The 19,783-nt window shown below is 46.9% G+C and overlaps 1 protein-coding gene across 2 annotated transcripts in view; it reads left to right on the top strand.

Annotated features, from left to right (window-relative positions):
• The window catches only part of HIPK2 (homeodomain interacting protein kinase 2), a 132,464-nt gene that overhangs the window by 30,424 nt on the left and 82,257 nt on the right, over nt 1–19,783 (top strand). For both annotated transcript variants that reach the window (XM_074168260.1, XM_074168259.1), the window contains exon 2: nt 13,030–14,128. In XM_074168260.1, the coding sequence (XP_074024361.1) occupies nt 13,030–14,128 (1,099 nt within the window). The remainder of the gene's footprint in view (nt 1–13,029; nt 14,129–19,783) is intronic.

Genomic DNA, 19,783 nt, shown 5'->3' with positions numbered 1-19,783 from the left:
CACCATAAAAAACTGTGAGCTAAATACTTTTTCTGTGCCCAAAAGCAATTGCCCCACTTCTTTTTGTTCTGAAGATAATAGACATAAAAATGAAATACAGACCTGTGTTCTTAAAAGATCACAGTTATTTGATCCTGAGGGAAACTGCATATCGAAACAGGTTTGGTTAAGACTCGATGATACTCTAAAGAAATGGAATGAATTAGGACTTTGGTTTGTAGAAGTTGGAAAATTGCCTAGAAATTTCCCGTGATCTGGAAGATGGACATGGCCATTTCTGAGATAAGCAACTCCCTTTTTCTTAATGTGACTGGGATGGGGATACTGAATGGAGAAGAGCTTTGTGTCAGATGCAGAACTAGCGGTCAGCACATGCTTTGCATTGTACTAGTTTCATTTAAGACTGCCTTCTGTCTGGCTTAAAATAATGGCTCATAGTGGCAGTGGTCTCCAACCCCTGCTGCCTAATGCATGGTTGGTTGCTAGGAGGGCTGCTGTCATCCACATTTTAGTCATGGATGTGATGACCAATTTTGCATCACTTTCCAAGCTTTGGCTGGATGACTCAGCTGGTCCCCTGGTGACTCATTTCAGTCTCCCATGAGCCCGGGAAGGACTAAAGAGGGAAGCGTGGCTATTTTCAGACACGAAAAACGACCGAACTCAAGGAGTATGTCCACAAAAGATTACTGCAAACATCGAATGAATTGGGTATTTATACAGAGTGTAAACTCACCCCTTCCCACTGAAATTCTTTCCCCAGTTACTGTATTTCTGTGGGATCTAATTTCCAGTCTCTTCTTACTCTTCATCCATGTAGATACTGGAAAGCTCTCTGTCAGTGAGAGCATAAGGTCTGATGAAAGTTCACAGGAATTTAGGTACTAAATTCCCCTAGCTGGTTTTGGTTTTTTGGCAGTTCTTCCCTCTCAACATTTACTGGAATTTTCACAATCAATCTGCCAACAACCATAGGCCCACCCTGGGCCATTTTTTCCCCAGTCTTTTCTATGTTAGACAAAGCTAAGATGTCCAACGTTCTTGTAGACCAGTTGAAAGCTCTTGTGATTGACCACAAGATGTTACAAATTTGTTTTTCCTGGATCCTGCGGAAACAGTGGTGTGTTTGCTCCTTGGGAGAGAATCATACAGAGCTTACTTTCCCAGAAACTCTGCTTTCCCCGTGACTCAGTTTGGCCAGACTTCCTTTTCATCATTAGTCGAAACCTGTAGGTGTGACTGTGGACAGCTTGGCTGAGATATCACCGGCACGTTGATGATTCTGAACTCAATTGTCCCACTGCATCTGGGATGAATCCTCTAAATTCATTGCCGTAGGAAAAGGAAATAGTCGAGTGTTCTGGACTGAAAGGACGTGGCTGCAGAAGGGCTGTAATAGTGCCAAAAAGATGCTTATGGAAGAGATGGGGTAAGCGCATAGTGACATGTCAGTTCACAAATGTAGGATCATGGATGAGAAGGAGGCCTGACAGCCCTTTCAGTTAGTCTGTCATCTGTAGCTAGCTATCCTTTCTAAACATGGATTTTTGATTCTGTAGGTTTGGCTTCAGCAATTGTGCCATACCTATGAGTGCCGCACAGTAGTTACTGGCAGCAAAGAGTGAGCGCGGTTGTACACAGCCTGAGGCGTGCTCAGGTGCCCCTGTCTCTGCAGCGTGCCATTCAGGGCCTCAGAAGCACCGAGTGGTCTGCAGCAAAGTTACACCAGAGGTTCTCTTTCACTGTACACCCCGCCAAAGCTATCACCTGCTTGCTGTTTCTTGGTCAAAGAGGAGGGTGTAGACCCAGTCTGGCTGTGGGGCTGGCCCTACTTAGAGCCTGGTTTTGAAGCTCAGTCCCATTTTCTAGCCCATCACAACAGTAGGATGCCTCAGGCTGCACTGCAGAAGGCATTTGGCATGTATCGTACTATTATCTCCAGGTTCAGCTTTGGTCCTCTTCTATTATGGTCTGGTCTTGCCAGCACAAGAAGCCCAGCAGCCATGGCGTTAAGCACTGTAGAGCTGAGAAAATAAGTGTGTCAATATATAATCATATCCTGCACATAAGAGAAACCTGGGGGAGAGACTGATGGTAGCCAGGGAGTTATGCTGATACAGGTGGAGGTTTTTATTGCTTTCTTTCTCTTAATGACTTCCCTTTCTCAGATTTCTTTTCTGTTAGAGCTTTGAGGGGGAGTAGGCAGTTACTGGCGTCCCTGAGCTTCTTCATCGCACACAAGGGCCTTATATCCTTCTTTCTCAAGTAGATATCCTTTCCTGAGCTCCTATTTACTCTTCAAGTCTCTGAATCCTTCATGTAGTTTAGCCTCATGCCTAAGTCGGGTTTTCTTTCTGTGTTAGCAAGAGCTTCCTGCATCACCTAGGATATCCTTCCTTAGCCAGACAAGCTTCTTCTCTGCATGCTGAACTGGCGTCTCTCCTATTAGACTTTGCTTATGAAGAAAAGTTGCTATGAAGACCGTGGGTGATGAGGCGTGTACCGCCAGCCCCCAGCCCCAACAGCCGGACAGCAGCGGGGCAGGGAGGTGAGCAGAGGCACTTCTGTGGGATATCTTGGGGCAGCATCACTCATTTCTTTTGGAGAAGAAATCCACTGCCAACACATGGGTCATCCTCTACCTGTGCATGTGCTTGCAGTCACCGGCGTTCCCGAGGTTACGGCCCCTAACATTCCATGTTAGGGGAGACTCATGGAGACTGCTGTAGCTCCCTCTCGCTGTGGTCTCCTACGAGCTGCTTGCGACTCTCAACGGAGATGGGATTGTAAGAGAGGCAGTTAAGTGGCACTTTAACAGTAACAGGGTTACTTTTCTCAGGTGGAGCCTGTTAATTAACAAGGGTTATTTTGGGGAGAAACGAGTCCACACCCAAACTCTAAATGCTGTGTCTCCCCAACGGTCTTCAGTTTGGGCCAGAGTCTTGCTGTGCCCGTTCTGGGCACAGCCCCAGCCCGTTTCATGTCATACGTTTCTGGGTTTATAGTCTTACTTTGGATTGCAAACCAAAAGCCATGAGTGACAGCAAAAAAGGTTTCTGACTGTTTGGCCATCACGTTGGGGATGTTTTCCTACCCCTAAGTGACGAGGAAGGTAAAGTCTGGAAGACAGAGTCAAAAATTCATGCTCAAGATGTGTTTCCTTGAGGAACTGAAGGGCTTTTCTCTGTGTGGGTGTGTGTTTGTGTGCCTATGGGAGGGCAGGTTATTTACAGAATTGTTTTAACTACTTAAACTGCAGGACACGCGATTAACCTGCAGTATTCTTTGTCTTAACTTCCTGAAGCACCCCATAAACCCTCTCTGTATGAGAGTGCTGTAAATCCTGTGTTTGGTCTTTTTTATTTGAAAGGGAGATGTTGCTGCAGAAGTGAGGAGGTGTAGTTAACCCTGGCTTTGGGATAGTTGGGAGGTCATCAAATCAGTCTATCTCAATTTTCTGCTTTGGCAGAGCCCTGTGCCCAGCTTCCCCACCTTTCTCCTTGCATCTTCGTCTTCCTTTGCAGCCCAGATCCTGTGTATTTCATCCAGACCTCACCAGGGACTTGTTTCTCTCCAACAGGTCTGTACCCTGATGGAAATGAAATGAAGGGAGGGACTTTGCGAACAGGCAAACTGACCTTTTCAGCCCAGCTAGTGCTTGATCTCAGTTTCAGATTTCGTAAACAAAGCAGGCGCTGAATGTCATGCAATGGCCTCTTTGCAAATGAAACACTTAGGAAAAAATCCTGTGGGAGTGAGAGGCTCAGTCTGAGACTCCAGCAAGCCTTGCCCATGTCCTGCCTTCACAAGTAGGGTTGCTTCCAACGAGTGAGGTATGCGAAGTGCCAGCCATTCCATGTGGTTTCACCACACTTGCGGGCAAGTTGGAGTCATTGACATTACAAAGCTAGTATTTACAGGTGGGAAGTCATCCAGGTGGGGAGGCAGCTGTGGTAGATGGAAAAAGCCAAAATATCCTTTCCACCGGGCAGTTGTGGGAAGCCACGAGTGTGCCAGTGCTGCGTGGGTGAGGGGGGGCGCAGCCAGGGCAGCAAAAGGAAGCACTGATTCATTTTGGTGCCTTTTCCAGAGGTCCTGGCACCCTTTTGCGGGAACTGAGATCACAAGAGCCAGGTGGGATGGCCAGTGAAGGCTGTAGGACCTGGGGTCAGGAATTGTTGAGGAAGTCTTCTATTTCCCCTGTAAGATGGGGATACTGTGGTCACTTCCTGTTTGGAAGATGGAAGCTGAAGTGACCCACCTGAGTGGCTTGACCCACGCTGCCTGGAAAGAAGAGCCATGCTGAAATACTCCATTTTTTTCAGTTCTGTCAGCAAGTAGCAAACAGATATGGAGCATGTAAGAAACTAGAGGCTCTAGTTCTGTTTGGAGGTTAAACGTATGGACCCACACACATGCTAAACTGGACTACAAGGCAAGCCCTGGCCAGTTTCCTATTTACTGCTCAGGCTATCTTGTATGGCTCTCCAAAGGGACCTCTGGGTGCTGTAGAAATGCCATAGTTAAAAGTTTGTCCCACTTTCCCTCCATGGAGGACATGATGGGAGCGAGGAAGGTGGCCAGAACACATATGCCGTTGCCAAACAGTCCTACCTGGCACATTGACCTGAGTAACTGCTTTTAGGCTCATCCGGTTCCATTTTAGCGTCAGGATGGGGAAACCACAAAACGTTCCTTGGTAGCTTGCTTTTCCCATCTCCTCTGGCCATTCCCAGCATTTCAGGAGCTCATTTAAGCATGATATTATCCAAGCCTCAGTGTGTGGTGCCTCATTTTGAGTGGTGCTGCAGGTGTTACCGTGGTCTCCTGCTCTTCAAGGAGATGCAGTGCACCTCACGGTCTCCCCATCACCTGGCACGTGCCTCAGTTCTGCTGGGCCCCTCTCTGAGAAAACTGAAAGAAGGATTTTTTCAGCAAAGCACTTTATTAGACATCCTTCAGTGTCCTCCAGAGGTAGAGCTTCAAAGCAGGGCTTCTGTTGATCCCACCTGTCTGACTTCATCTTGTTCTTTTTTTCTCATGCCATCTCTGACACCGGAGAAGACTTTCTTCTCCTCTGAGGCCCTTGGGAGTATTGAGTGTTTGGTAGAAAACTTGTTCCTGACTTCATTGACACCCACTTTCCTAAAACATCTTTACACTGAGATTGTGCATAAGTTCCTTTGCACTCTCATGCAGACCTGGGAGGCTCTTAGGTGCTGCTGCTGCCTCTGTCTTTATCGTTCATTGCCTCATTTTGCTCCTGGGACTCCAAAAGTTGGTAACAGGAGCTGGAGGCTTTGCTCCCTGGCTTGGTAAGACTTTTGCTCAGTGAGGTACGTCCAGCAGGTATGTCCATATCTGCCTTCTCAAGCTGCTGAGACCCGCCATGGGCAGAGCGGACTCCTAGGTTTCTTACATTATGTTTGGAGGGCACTTTGACGTCTTGGCATTTGCAGCATCGTTTCATGATTTCTGTAGAGGTGACAGTCCTCCTGTCAGCTTTGACAGGTATGCTGAAAGGGGTTTACTTACTGGGGTCTGGCTATGCTTTGTCAAGGTTGTAGCCTATCAAATGTATTCACTTGCTGCCTTCATTTGCTTTCCACTGAGTGATGTTGAGGTGTCCTGGAGAGGAAGTTTTGCGCTATTCCAGCTGTGTTGGATTTTCCCTTAGGAAAGTATCTAGGGGTTACCTTCCAGTTCAGGGGAGCGTGGACTTGGCTGCTGGACCTTCTTACACCGACATCTAGAAATTGGTGTCAGGTCCAGTGGCTGCAGCATCTGCAGGGAAGTATTGAGGCATCCAAACCTCTGGTGAGGAATATTTTAACCTGTGTTCTCAGGTGTTGCATTGTTAATTAACTATAATGTGAAACATAAACTAGTCAGATGATTAACTGAGGAAATCTGTAATATCTCATCATTACTGCAATTCATTAAAGTGGGAGATGGAGGTGACCCCGAAAGAATCCTTCACTGAGGTGTAATCAAGGATTTAAATGTAAGTCTGTATATTTGTCCCTGAGATTTTGCTTCATGTGCCTAAAACCAGGAATGTGTCAGAAGAACCCGCAGCTTGTTACTCGGGCTCGTGGGCACCTGAAGCCACATCAAAAGGATGAGTAAGAATTGTGATGTTTCTAGATTACAGAATATATTAGATCCTTGTGGCTTGCAGTGGATAGGGAAGAGTGGAGTTTTGTGGTGGTGAGATGTGAAATTGTGGTCACTGAGCACTGAAGGAAAGGTCTGATGTTGGAGGGACTCTGTAACAGACTTTGTTCTATAGAGACAAAATAAAGACAGCATACATGGTTCAAAGAGTGATCTGTGGCTGCTGGTGGCTTGTATTTGCTAATTCCTAAGAGTTTGGTGTTTCAGATGTGTAACAGGCTTATTCAAGTGGTTGCCCACACTCCAAATCCAGCTCACATGGCATTGTCCAGTGACACGCCAGATGTGGGGAGTGTGGGCAGATGAGGCTGGAGCAGCCTAGATGTTTCCAGGCTCCAGTGCAGGGTCAGGCTCAGGGTGGTGTTGCCTCATTTGTTCCATGTGAGATGCGCCAGGGTTCTGGGTAGCCCATTTGCCCCTGAGCTGCTCATGAGGGCTCTCACTTGAGGTGGCAGAGATGCTTCCTGGAGCATATGGACCCAGCATGGACAGCTCTGCCTATTGCACAGTCTCCATGCCATAGCTCTGGGAAAAGAGGTGCTGCCCTGTGGGGTCTGTGCCCTGGAGAGCACCCACCTCCCCCCACCCCCAACACCAGAGGTGTCCTGGAGGGGACAGCGGGCGTGTGCCATGGATGTGTGCCATCTCACCAGCCTTCAGCCTGCATTGGTACATAGGCACTGAGCCTGGGCTTGCCAGCTGCCCTGCTCCCCTGGCAGTGCTGGCTAGCAGCCCCTGCCAGCAGTTACCACCTCCCCCAGCACCTCCTGTGCTCACAGGTGGGTGCGGTGGAGCTGGAGGCTCAGGAGAGGAGGCAGGATGGACAGGGCTGGCTCAGAGGAAGGTCTCCCCAGTGTTTTTCTAGCTGTGTCCTCTTTGCTCTGGTCAGCTGAGAAGGCTTTCAGTAGCCAGCAAGCAAGTTGCCCTGGATTTAAGGAGTTAAAAGGGAGAATGAAGATGAGGATAAAGATGGTCTGGGAGGGGAGATAGCAGTGTCCTGAGCCACATGCCAAAATAACCTGCTCAGGCCACGATAGGGAGCAACTGCCTACACCCCCTCCGTGCCCAGGAGTACTAACTGAGGTCCTGGTTATTAACTTTTATCCTACCTATAAAGGAAAGTCATGGTGTGGAGAACGAAATAGTAGGCAGGGTTGCTGATGCTGTAAATGTGGGAGAGGGATGTGTAGGAGGGCAGTCGAGGGGATACGGGGTGTGAAGGTGATGGTGATGAGAGTTCCCTGACCATTGCGCTGCAGCAGGAGATGTGTTTTTCACGGGCGGAGGAGGTAGAAGGATGCTTGTCTTGCTTTGGTTGGTTTTGTCTATGGCTATTCAGTGCATTGGAAAGTCTTGCTTTTTCGTGTGGCTGTGGGGCATGGATCAAACGCGGCAGCTTGAAGCCACATGAAGCCAGGTCTGGAGTAGTGCAGGGGATGGGCTCTGTCACATCTCTGAGAACTGCCGCCTGCTATGTAAGCGTTTAGGAAACTACTAATTAGGACGAGACAGTTTTACTAGCAGGACAGGAAAAGCAGAGCAGGAAGGCAGAGAAATTTTCACCTGGAACGAAGGCTCCCTTGACATCTTCTGCTCACCAGGAACAGGAAGGAGCTGAGGCTGTTGAGGTCTGAACTCCACTTTGAGGTTGTCTCCAAACATTCGGTAGCACAAGGGAAGGAATTTGTGTAGCCTCCAGGGACATAAATTTTGAGGAGGTTCCAAGAGCGCAGTGGTACAGGGGACAATGCCTCAAAAAGGGCCACACAGAGGCCACCATGAAGAAGAGGGCTGGGCTTGAGACATGGCTATTTTGAAGGTGCAATAGATTAGCCATACCTGGCAGATCCCCTTTTCATTGCCTTCTTAACCCGGGTGTGCATATGAGTTTGCAGGCTTGTGCCTCTCTGGGGAGAAGTGGAAGATATTTATTTCAGGAGTGTCTTGTGTGCATCATTTATATGCTGAACACACGCCATGTGCTTTCGACGGTATTTTTCAAGCAGGCGCTGTCGTTCTGGCGGCAGTCAGCAAGCAGCCTCTGGTTACAGAGCACTGGCAGCTCTGCAGGTACTGCAAAAGGTCTTACTGCCTGCTTAATACAGGGCAGGGGCTTGGTCTCTTGCCACCACAAAGGCCACGCTTATAAATCAGCAGTAAGTGCTAGGAGTAAAGCAGAAGAAAACATCAGTGACTTTCAAACTGTTCTTTCTTTAGTCCCCCAAGTGTATTTTTTGCCCTTTGGGGTGAGGTGGGTGGATAGGGAACTTTACCTCATTTGCTTTCCTGAAACCTGTTGGAAGTACAAGTGAGGCAGCTGCGTGATTTGTGTATGCATGCAGAAGAGGGCCATCTGAATTGTAAATAGCACCTGCTAAATTATTATTAGTGAAAGCTGACATGGGAGGAGTTCTCAGGGAAAAAAAAAAAAAAAAGTCAAGTCTTTTAATAAAAGTCATTCAGGCTGTTTTAACATTTTTCCCTGGCTGCCCACTACGTAGTTCAGCTCATGTGGATGCTATGGGGAGTTATGTGAGTCGTATCAAGGACGGGGAGGCCCCATTAAATCCAGTTACTGTCAATTGTGTGACAGCTTTAAATGGCTACACTAAAACTCATTATTAAAGAAAGGAACTATCAATTTTATTTAATGCATGGTGCCCAACCTTGGTTCTGCTCCCAGCCCAGAGACTCGCCGTGCACAAGGGTGATATAAAAATTAGACCTGCGCTCTTCAGGGCTTGTATTTAGCTGTTGCGGAGCCCTGGCTGCAGCCTGACTGGCTAACTGGGCCTGCAGGAGGCTGCCGTACACATCTGCCAAGGCAGGGACCAAACCTGAGCCCAGGCGAGTTCAGTCCGTGTCACCACTCGGATTAGTCCAGCCAAAGCTTTTGCTAGTGCAGGTGGGGCTGCTAAGCCAGGATTTGGGCAAGCGGGAGCACTCACTGGGCACGGCTGCTCGTTCTGAGCATCCTCACCCCCTCCGTTCCTGGCAGAGAGCAAAAAGGCAAGGAGCTAAGGGACAGCCTTGGGCCATCCCATGCAAAACGTGGCAAGGTGTCTGCTAGGATCTTCCTACAGTGAAGGGAGGCAGCAAAAGAGGCCCAGCCTCCCACAGGAGGTTTCTTGGCAGACCTTTGAGCAGGGGTTTAAAAGGACTTTTTACAAGTGAAACAATCCATTTTCTATCCCTCCATGACTTATGGCCCCTCTGTCCTTCCAGGACCCCAGGAGTAAGGATGCTCCCTGAGACCATCCCGGCTGGCTCTGGGGGATGCTCAGGGGGGCATCGCTGTCACAGGGCTTGGCTGGCGCGTATCCCCTCATTACCGCCGGCTTGTTTCTTCACTGACATTGTGGCAAGCTATTGTCAGCCTATGCAATCACAAGGCTGAAATTGTAAATCATATTACAGGCTGTAATGAGGAATTTGATCCCTGTAACAAGCCACCCAACTTTTATTCACATTTATTACTATTTCTGCTATTGCCATGCAGTAAAGATCCTTTTTCAAAAAATAGAGAACATGCCACCAGCACAATTTGAGAGTGTCCTCAGGAAATTTAGGGTTGTGTTTTCCTCACATTAGCCGCACAGGCAAATTTGCAATAAAAATGACTTCGCTGCAGAAGCCTTCTTTTCCCATCACCAAGCTGTCAATCAGCCTGTAATTTCTTGGTATTGGACTATGCTGAAGAGCTGGCCAAGTTATTCTCCTTACGGCATGTGCCCCTAAACCTTAAACGTGAGAAAATTATTTTGGATGGAAGGAAGAAGATTTCATACTTCTTTTTTTTAGGGGAAAAAAAAAATGTTTCTCCTGTGATGAGATAGAACCTCTGAGGAGGGTGGAAGTGGCAGACGAGGAGTCCCAGGTCCTCCCTTTAGCCGCAATACGTCCTGTTTCCTCCACCCCTTCTGTTTTTGGGGTGGGTCAGTGCGTGTCCCCTTTTCCTGTCCCCCTGCTGAGGCTGCCAGCAGTGTTGCAGGGACAGCAAGGGGCTGGTTGTTGATGTGGAAACCAGACCCTAACAACAACTCGTTTCACCAAGGGGCACAGGCGGCCATCTGACGTTGACTGCATTGAGTGACTGCTGACCTTGTTTTTAGCGTCAGCTGATATCAAATGGAGCCCTGCCAGTTTGCACCAGTTGAAAGTCTGTCTCTTAATGGTGGTGATTATCCCGATTTTAACGACGGCGCTGAGGAAGCTGCAGCTGCTGTGCTTCACGTCCCTGACTTTAACTTAGGATGCCTGGGTCTTCTGGTGTTACCTTTAGAGGAGCGTGTGAGAAGAACCTCTCTCCTTGTTCTGCGACAAATCCTTTCTTTCCCTTTTTAGTTTGTATGAAGAGATATTGCTCAAGCACACCATGGAATGAAAGCCATAAAGCTATAAATTATACCTCTGCTAGGTCCACAATATGTTACCAATTACATCTGCTTTATTATTCACGTCCAGGGGGAAAACATACATCAGACCAACCCCACTCTCCAGGCAGGTTGGTACTGTACTGGAAGGAACACCGTGACTCTTCTTAATCAGTGGAAAAACAAACAGAGTTTCTGCTCAGTCACATACGATATTTGTGTCTGGGATGACAAGTTGAGTAATATCGCTGCGGTTCTCCGAGATCGGCACACGCTATGGCATTTGTGGCAACATCGTCGCCCCGTGGAAAGGAGAGAGGAGAGAAAGCACTTAGAGGGGCAGGGAGCTGGGGGGGGTCCAAGGACCCAGTTGCAGGGACCTTGGAAATTGCTGCCAAGGAGGTTGGTGGGGGTGTGTGAATACAAATTGCAGCAAACAGCATCAGAAATCGTATTAAAGCCAGGGGTCATGTCTGCAAAGGAGGGCACGCAGGGCTCTGTTTTTTGCAGGGCTTCATTGCTAGAGTGGGGTTAGTGGGGGTTTGCGTTGCGTGTTCCAGCAGGGGTGAGGGTTTCCCCACGAGTCCTGATAGGGGTTTTCTTCTGCGTCTGCCCTGACTTTGCAAATTCATCACTGCGGCAGGGGTGAAGGTAGGGGTGTTGAAGCAAACCGGAGTGATTGCTTTGCTGGTTACTTCTGTGTAGCTTCGTACCGTGGTTTTTGGCTTGCCAGTGTGCCCCTCTTGTGAGCAGTTCCTGGGCTTTGGGCTGCTGGGAATTAACTGGAAAGTGGATGTTGGGTGTGTTTAGGTGTGTTTGCTTGACCACACTACTCAGCATTGGAAGCGTGGAGTAACATTTGCGTTTTTCTATCTGGGTATGTATGTTTATGCATATATGTGTGAGAGTTTGTATGTGTACACGTAAGCTCCGGAAAATCTTCCAAGGAGCAACACTGACGAGTGGAGAATGGGTTTCTTTTAGGAAAGGGAGCTGAGTGTTAGATGCTCTCAGGTCTCCACATGAAGAAGTCATCCATGTGCGCTGCGGAGTTTGTTGTGGTTTTGTCACTGAAGCATTCATTCAGCTTTTAACTTTTTAAAGTTAAAAACAAGTCAAGGTTATGTTTGTGCTTAATAATTCAGCAGCGGTGCCAGCTCAGCATATTGTCTTTTTCTTCCCTAGTCATTCTGCTTTATTAAAAAGAAACACTGATGACAGATAGAAGGGTGAAGGAGGCTGTGCCTTTCTGCTTTGACTCCCACCAGGCGCTGACTCCTTCCCCAGGAATCCCCATAGATTTGTGCCGTTCACAATACCTTTCCCCCAGCGGTACCATCCCTACCCTGGGCAGGGAAATTGGCAGCAAGTCAGGACTTTAGAAGTTCTCTTCTCTGTGGACCACGTCTGTGTTTTCTGAATAGGAACGTTTTCTGTTTCAGTGGAATATTACTCAGAGCCCTTCAGTAAGTCTGCCTCAGTGATACTTAATTTTCACTTTGGTTATGAGGTTGTGGGTTTCTTTTTTTGTTTGTTTGGTGGGTTTTTTTTTTAATAAAGGTGTAGATCGTTAACTCTTCTAGAACCAAAGAAGCTTGCAGTAAAGTAGGTTTTAATCTTTTCTTAAAAAGTAAAGTTATATTAAGACCTAGTTCTGTCCTGTGCTAATGTGTACGTTGCTTCATTAATAATGCCATTCGTTTCCAGGGGATCCGTTTTCCAGTGAGGGTATTGTCACCGTGCATAAGAATAGATGAACACAATTTTATAAATCTGGGAGAACTGAGAGCACACAGTGGAGCTCACGTTGCGTAACTCCCGTCTCCAGTGTCCCTGAGCACAGACCAGCATTGTGCATGATTCCCACACGCAGACTTGGCAAGCAACCTGACACATCATCTGCCGCTTCTGTCCTGGCTCCTCAACTTTTGTTCGCGCACCTCCATTTTGTCATGGTGTATCATCTCCCAGTCCCATCCTGCCCCTCTGCAGGCCATAAGCTACACAGTGGGTTTATGGGAATAAGCAGAGGGCTTAAGTCAGCTCCACCAAACCGTTTAATATAGGATGAGCCTGAGGATTTGAGATTTGGCCTCCACAGGCAGAATACTTTGCAGTATTTGACATCAGTTCTTCCTGAGAGCTAGATATATTCCTGGGGACAATGGGAATAGGAGTCTCTTTAGGCAGAGGAGGTAAAAATAACATTTACATTCCTGTTATTAAAAATGAGAATGGGGAGAGGAAGAGAGCAGGAATCTTGGTTGTTGTTAGCGTAGTTCAATCAAGGGTAATGATTTATTTTATAATGATATTTTATTTGTGTTGAATACCTATTTTTGGAAGAACTTGATTTTTGTGTGTGTGCGTGTGCTATATCTGAAGACTGTATCCCATTTTCCCTTCCTGCCACTGAACAAATGCAAAATCTTGGGAAGGCGTCTTGACACTGTGATTTCATTTTGATGTTGTATTGCAGGTATGGCCTCGCATGTGCAAGTTTTCTCTCCTCACACCCTTCAGTCAAGTGCCTTCTGTAGCGTGAAGAAACTGAAAGTGGAGCCGAGTTCGAACTGGGATATGACTGGGTACGGCACACACAGCAAAGTCTACAGCCAGAGCAAGAACGTGCAGTCCTCCCAAGCAGCCGCCGCAGCAGCCGTCAACGCCTCCCTCCAGATCCCCAATCCAAGCATCCCTTACGAACAGACCATCATCTTCCCAGCAAGTACGGGGCACATCGTGGTGACATCCGCCAACAGCACCTCTGGTGTGGTTGCAGTGTCTGGGCAAACACTGGGCGGGCCACACAACCTGATGCGTCGCAGCACTGTGAGCCTTCTGGACACCTACCAAAAATGTGGACTTAAGCGCAAGAGTGAGGAGATCGAGAACACAAGCAGCGTGCAAATCATCGAAGAGCATCCACCAATGATTCAGAACAATGCCAGTGGGGCCACTGTAGCCACTGCCACCACCTCCACGGCCACCTCCAAAAACAGTGGCTCCAACAGCGAAGGGGATTACCAGCTAGTGCAACATGAGGTGCTCTGTTCCATGACCAACACGTACGAAGTGTTAGAGTTTCTTGGCCGTGGAACCTTCGGACAAGTAGTCAAATGCTGGAAACGTGGCACTAATGAGATTGTGGCTATCAAGATCCTAAAGAACCATCCTTCCTATGCCCGGCAAGGCCAGATTGAAGTGAGCATCCTGGCTCGGCTGAGCACAGAAAGTGCGGATGACTACAACTTTGTTCGCGCGTACGAGTGCTTCCAGCACAAGAATCACACGTGCTTGGTCTTTGAAATGTTGGAGCAGAACCTCTATGATTTCCTAAAACAAAACAAATTCAGTCCCTTGCCCCTTAAGTACATTCGACCAATTCTCCAGCAGGTAGCAACTGCCCTAATGAAGCTGAAAAGCCTGGGACTGATTCATGCTGATCTCAAACCAGAGAACATCATGCTGGTAGACCCATCCCGACAGCCATATAGGGTCAAGGTCATAGACTTTGGTTCAGCTAGCCATGTGTCTAAAGCTGTGTGTTCTACCTACCTTCAATCCAGATATTACAGGTAAGAGACTGGGCTCATATAACGTTATTAGGAGAAATATTTTACCTATGGGAATTTTCTTACATTCCTGTAAATGAATGAGAGTCATCCCTTAATCCTAAACTGGGATGGCTCTTAGAATGGCTCGTTGGTGTTAGACAAAATGTTATTGTAACGTTTTGGAGTTTACTTGCATTGAAAACCGTTGTAAATTTGTAAATAACCATAAAATGTTGTAAAAACAGAGTTTGCCAGTTAGAATTTGGAAAGCCTTTCACCTCTGTCAGTACTTCGTTCTCTCTGGGACTGTTTCCAGAAGAGGGGATGGGTCTGGAGAGTCCATATTTCCTTTCCAAGTCATTGCAAGTAGATTCTTGATTTCAGAAAGACCTTAACCTGAACAATCAATCCATCTATCAGCTGTGTCTTCCAGTCTTTGTTCATATGTAAAACCAGGGTCTTTACAGGAATAAGGTTGGCCCACAGGAAAACTGTATGGATGCAGAAGATGCTTTGTCAAGGAGTAGTTTTCACACAGGCTGTGGAGCTTGCTAGAGTCAATGAGAGTATTCTGGCTGGCTCTCATCAGCTCTGCTCCAGGTGAGCGGGCAGCCTGGCCAGGATGGAAACACCTTTCTCCATGTGGGAAGCTGTTGGTAGGGATGAATGAGCATTGTCAGTAATGTGGTGTTGGACTGAGGACCTGTTGAAGGCAGTCGATTCCCACTCACAGTGCTTTTAAGTACAGGTATGTTATGTGCTAGGATGCAGTTCTGACCTCTGTGTAGGCAGGCCCAAAGCGAAGCGTGTGAACCAGCTGTATCCCTCTTCAGTCTTTTGAAGTTTCAGCAAAGCAGCCTCTTTTCATAAGCCCTGGAAGGTCATCCTATCCCTCTGTCTTGACACAAGTCTCTCTGTAGATGCTCTCCTCAGACCCTCCCTCTCTTTGGTACCAGTGAGCTAGATTCAACATGCCAAGGACCAAGAAAGCAATTCTTCTGCTACCTCAGGGGTGGGGGGAAACAGGGGCTGGGGAAAAAAGCAAATTTGTCTTTAGATGACAGCGAATTTAGGAATGTTCAAGCCATGTTTTTGTTGTTGTAATACTGTGAAACAGGGGCAAAGGGGGAAAATGTGATCCTTCTTGATGACTGATTTAATGAATATCAGTCCTGGCAGCATCCACAACTCATCAGATGGGTTACGGAAAAGCAGGGTAGTTGCTCTGTTTGTAAATAGGAAAGAAATCTGTTTTATATGTGGGGAGGACTGGGGACAGAAAAACAACATGAGTTGATAACAGATCCTTTTCCTACTTCATAAACATCGCAGTGGCAAAGCCCACCTGAGCTCTGAGCTTGGGAAGAGTTAATTTTCACAGAACAGGAACTTTGACAGTGTAGCACTGCAGCAGCTGATTTTTATCTGCTTGTCCTTTGCTCTGAAGGAAGCCAGAGAAAAATCCCCAACCCTAGTTTATACCTCAGAAGAGCCTTATTAAATGAAATATTCTGCCTGATGACAGTCCCATCCTCCAAGAGAGACATGTTTCTGTGGTAAATATGCAAAAGCTTTTAGGGTTGCAATTACCTGGCAGACTAGAAGTAGAAAAAAACCCAAAAAGATAATACAGGCATTTTGTTGTTGAGTTATCTGTGATTCTGCATTAGCAGCCTAGGTCCCTCGCTGAAAGACAGAAGGGGCAGCCAAAATGAAATATGTGACAGAAAGCAGAAATGAAAGAGAAAAATGGTTCATTCTCAGCAACAAACAAGGAATATTTTTGTGGCAGTCTCTGGGGAGGAAAAGGCTTGATAAAATTTGCTTTTTATATTTTAAATGTTATTCCTGCCCAGTCTGAAGTTGCAGCTTGTTAGATAATAAGTTCTGTCTGTCTAATTCCTCCCTTGTTTTCCATGTCTGAATTGATGGGAGGAGGGGAAAAGGGGCAGCAGCTCACCGGGAAAAAAAAATAAGAAAAAGAAAAATCTCGTTGGGTTGAATTACATCAGCAGGGGGCTGCTGATGAAGCTAAATTCAAGTCATGAGGAAAATTTATATTCCTCTTCATTTTCTGATGGGGAAAAATACAGCACAGAGTAAAGACCCATTCCACTCCAAAGAGAAGGAACTTTCATGCTAGAGGAAACACAGGGCTTTATAAAGATTTCATGTGTCTTCCATTTAATTTACACTTGTTTTGCTTGCTAGAGTATAAAAGACAAGGGGATGACTTCAAGAAATGGCACATTTAAGCTGAATGTGAAGGAAGAGCTTCCTCAGAGTAAAACCTCTCAGACTGTAAGCAGGCATGCCAAAGAAATGACAGAAGCCCTATGCCCCATGCATTTAAGGAAAGACGAGGCAGAGTGCTGGGGAATATAATGTAGAGGTCAGCTCTCAGCTGGAGGTTTTTTATCATGAGCATTTGGGAGCAAATTCCCAGGTCGTCCCCATATTTTATTAACAACTTGCTTTTTCTTTTCCCTCTTTTTTTTTTTTTTTGTTGTTTACTCCTCTCAAGAATGTGATGGCCAAGTCCTTTCAAATGAGGAAAGTTGCATGAGATCCTGCTGATTCTCAGAGCAATGTAAGGCCTTTCCTCTTACTGTAATCATCTTATGAGATTTAAGTCTTCCAGAATTTTCAAAATATTGCAGATATAAAATAATGGCTGTCACCCCTGCTCTGTTAAGGGATAAATGTAGTTTTGGGGTCGTGTTTTCAAAAGGCTTTGGTATGTGGCGTGTCTGGCCATGGGTTGAGATCTCTGTAGGTAAGTGGCCTTTGATGAACTGTTTGGATAACAGAGGGTGAAGCTGAGTATCAGTTTGAAGAGGTGTTTATCACTCTAATTTCAGACATTACAAGAAAATGTGCAGGCATAAAGGCCTACGTGCACATTGTCAGCTGCCACTATGGAGTATATGTGAGACTGTGTGCAAGTGTGTTTTTTAACTGGCTGTACATGCTTAGCTGGATGAGTATGGGTCCTGAGGGATGCCTGGGACTAAACTGGATCTGTCTTGGCACATGTGGACATGGTGCCATGACAGGTATCGGTCCTCTAGCCATGCTGACAGGCAGCCAAAGCAACGTAGATTCCCAAGCAGTTGCCCTTGGGAATTGTGTGACAACCTCTTGCCAATTGTGTGACATGGAGCACGTGTCGTTCTGGCCAAAACTGCCCTTTAAGTGAGGCAGTAGTAATGGCAGCAGGGGTAGGCTGTGCTTACTGGTTTACTCAGTGAATTGGCATCTGTTAATGTCCTTGTTTAACAGTGTTAGTGCACTTAGATTTCAAAATCTTCTGCCATTCCGGACATGCAAAAACATCTCTATCTCAGACTTGACTGCTTTTGCAGCTGTGGGAGCCTCATTGCTCTGCCAGTCTGTTTCAATCCTACCTGCAACATTCACTGCTTTACTGACTCTGCCTCTCCAAGGTAAAGACCAGGATGGCTAGATGGTTTGAGGAGAAATGTTTCTTCTGGGTACTGGAGCGAAACCACCAAGTTCATTGCTGAAGTCTAAGCTCAGTTTCACTTACTGATGATCACGCCTGGTAGGATTTCAGGCTTGCAGAACAGGCAATACATTGTAGGACACTTTGTGGAGGAAAGCAGACTTCAAGCTATACTATTTTAAGCAGTTCTTTGTTTCTTTTCCGAGGACATTTGGAGTTTGGGGTTGTTTTTTTCAGAACCAAAATTCAGCAGAATTCTTTTTTGCAAAACCAACACCAGGATTAATTGAATCTCAGTTTCATTGTATCCAGACCACCAAGTCTTGGAAGGGAACAGACATTCAGCTGAAAGCTTTTGGCTTTTTCTCATCTGTGTGAAAGTCAGGCCAGGTTAGTTTTTTGGTTTTACAAAACTCAAGTAAAGATAGTTCTTCGCCAAGTTCCTTTGTGTATAAATCACCCCAGAACAGGGATGGTAAACCGGTGTTGTGCCCATGCTGTATCCAACAGAAGATACACACTGTATATTCCAAAATAACTCCTTTCTGGGTCTAATTTAAAACAGAAAAGCTTTTATTTCAGCCTAAACGATCTCTTCAGAACAGTCTCCCTAGTCTCCTTAGGTGTTTTTTTTTTTTATTCTGCTCTGAGCAGAGATGCCAGCTCCTCCTTTATCTTGTCAAAGTTAGCAATATCTGCCCCTTTCCTTGTGATGCCACAGCATCTCCCTGCCAGGCTCCAGCACATGATGCTGGCCTCACTCTGAGAGGAGCCCTCTGCCCCTATGTGGAATCGGAAGGGCCGTCACAGGAGGGCTTTGTTTATTTATTAACCAAGTGTATAAAATATGCTCAGTTATATGCCTCGTGGCCCAAGAATATTTGTAACAAAGGGCTGGTTGCAAGGAATCCAAGAGGGAGGCTTTCCCCAGCAAAGAAGAGTTGCTGTTGGCCTGAGGAGGGGGAAAAGTCTTGTGCTGCTCCCTTTTGGCTCATCCATGTCTGAGTGGTGGAAAATCAAATATCTCAACTGAGCGCTGAGCCAGGCCCTTCTGTCCCCTCTCCCAAAACAGCTTCTGTACAGCAAAGAAGGGGGACTGACACTAATTATTCCTCCTGCAGATCTCAGTTTTGTCTTAGTGGCTGGAAAGAAAGGAACCTATGTGTCCACAGGCAGGGCTCAATCCATTAAGGGTGTTGTAGATCAGAGACAAGTACGAGATTGGCAGCCAGAGGCAGGTACCAGGGCTGGGAGCACTGGTTGGCACCATCAGCTGGTGCCACTCCACGGGCAAAGGGCTCTGGTCCTCACCAGTCAGCTGGAGTTGCAAAACCTCTGCCATGGTCCACACAAGGTAAAACTGGTTGGCAAAGTCCCACTTAGCACAGATTAACAACAACAACAAAAAATAATAAAAATATTTTTGGCTGCCACACTCACTGTTGGAACAACACAGACCCTGAAAGCACCCTGAAATCTGGGCTTTGGACCACCTGTTGTTACCCATACCCTGTCTTCCCACATTGCTTTTCCCTTGTTCATCGCTGCTAGAGATCCTTGCATGAAAACGAATGTTTGTTTCTCAGGAGTTCCTAATTTCCAGCTGTTACTCTTCCCTGCCTGAAGTTACAATCTCCCGTTAGCAGATGTGGAAAGGGGATAGGATTGACAGTGGAACCAATGGAAGCAGCAATGGCCTCAGGTGAGGGGATGAGCGCTGGGAGCAAGTGAACAGCTAAACAAAGATCCCTCTCTTAACAAAATAGCTGTTGTGCAAAAGAGCAAGAAAAACATGGGGAAAAGGAGGTAAATACAAATTTTCTTTTTAAAAAAGAGCATTTTTCCCAAGGCTTCTGCTGCTTTCAAGCGTGTCAGTGTTCCCCACAAAGGGGAAGGCAGCCCTCTGGGTGGAGGCAGCCTCATCCACCCGCAGTAGTGCTGCCCACAGCCTGGGCAGAGCTGGAGCAGCCTGCGGTGGCTGGGCTGCTGACCAGGGCTCAGTGGTTGACCACCAGCTCTGACACAGGTGTCCTGCCCACGCTGGGGCAGCTCACCTCACCCTTCTCCACATCAGCTCTGGAAGGACACGGTTTTGGAGAACACCACTCCTCTTCTCCCTTCCCCTCCATCCCTTCTCCCCATAACTTTTCTGTTTAAGCACACCTTCACTCCATGGGCATTGACACCACCTGGTGCCACACAGCCCCAGG

This window comes from Numenius arquata, chromosome 2 (assembly GCF_964106895.1).
Source record: "Numenius arquata chromosome 2, bNumArq3.hap1.1, whole genome shotgun sequence".
NCBI lineage: Eukaryota > Metazoa > Chordata > Aves > Charadriiformes > Scolopacidae > Numenius > Numenius arquata.
Note: the sequence above shows the minus strand (reverse complement) of the source record. Positions and strands in the feature narration are given on the sequence as shown.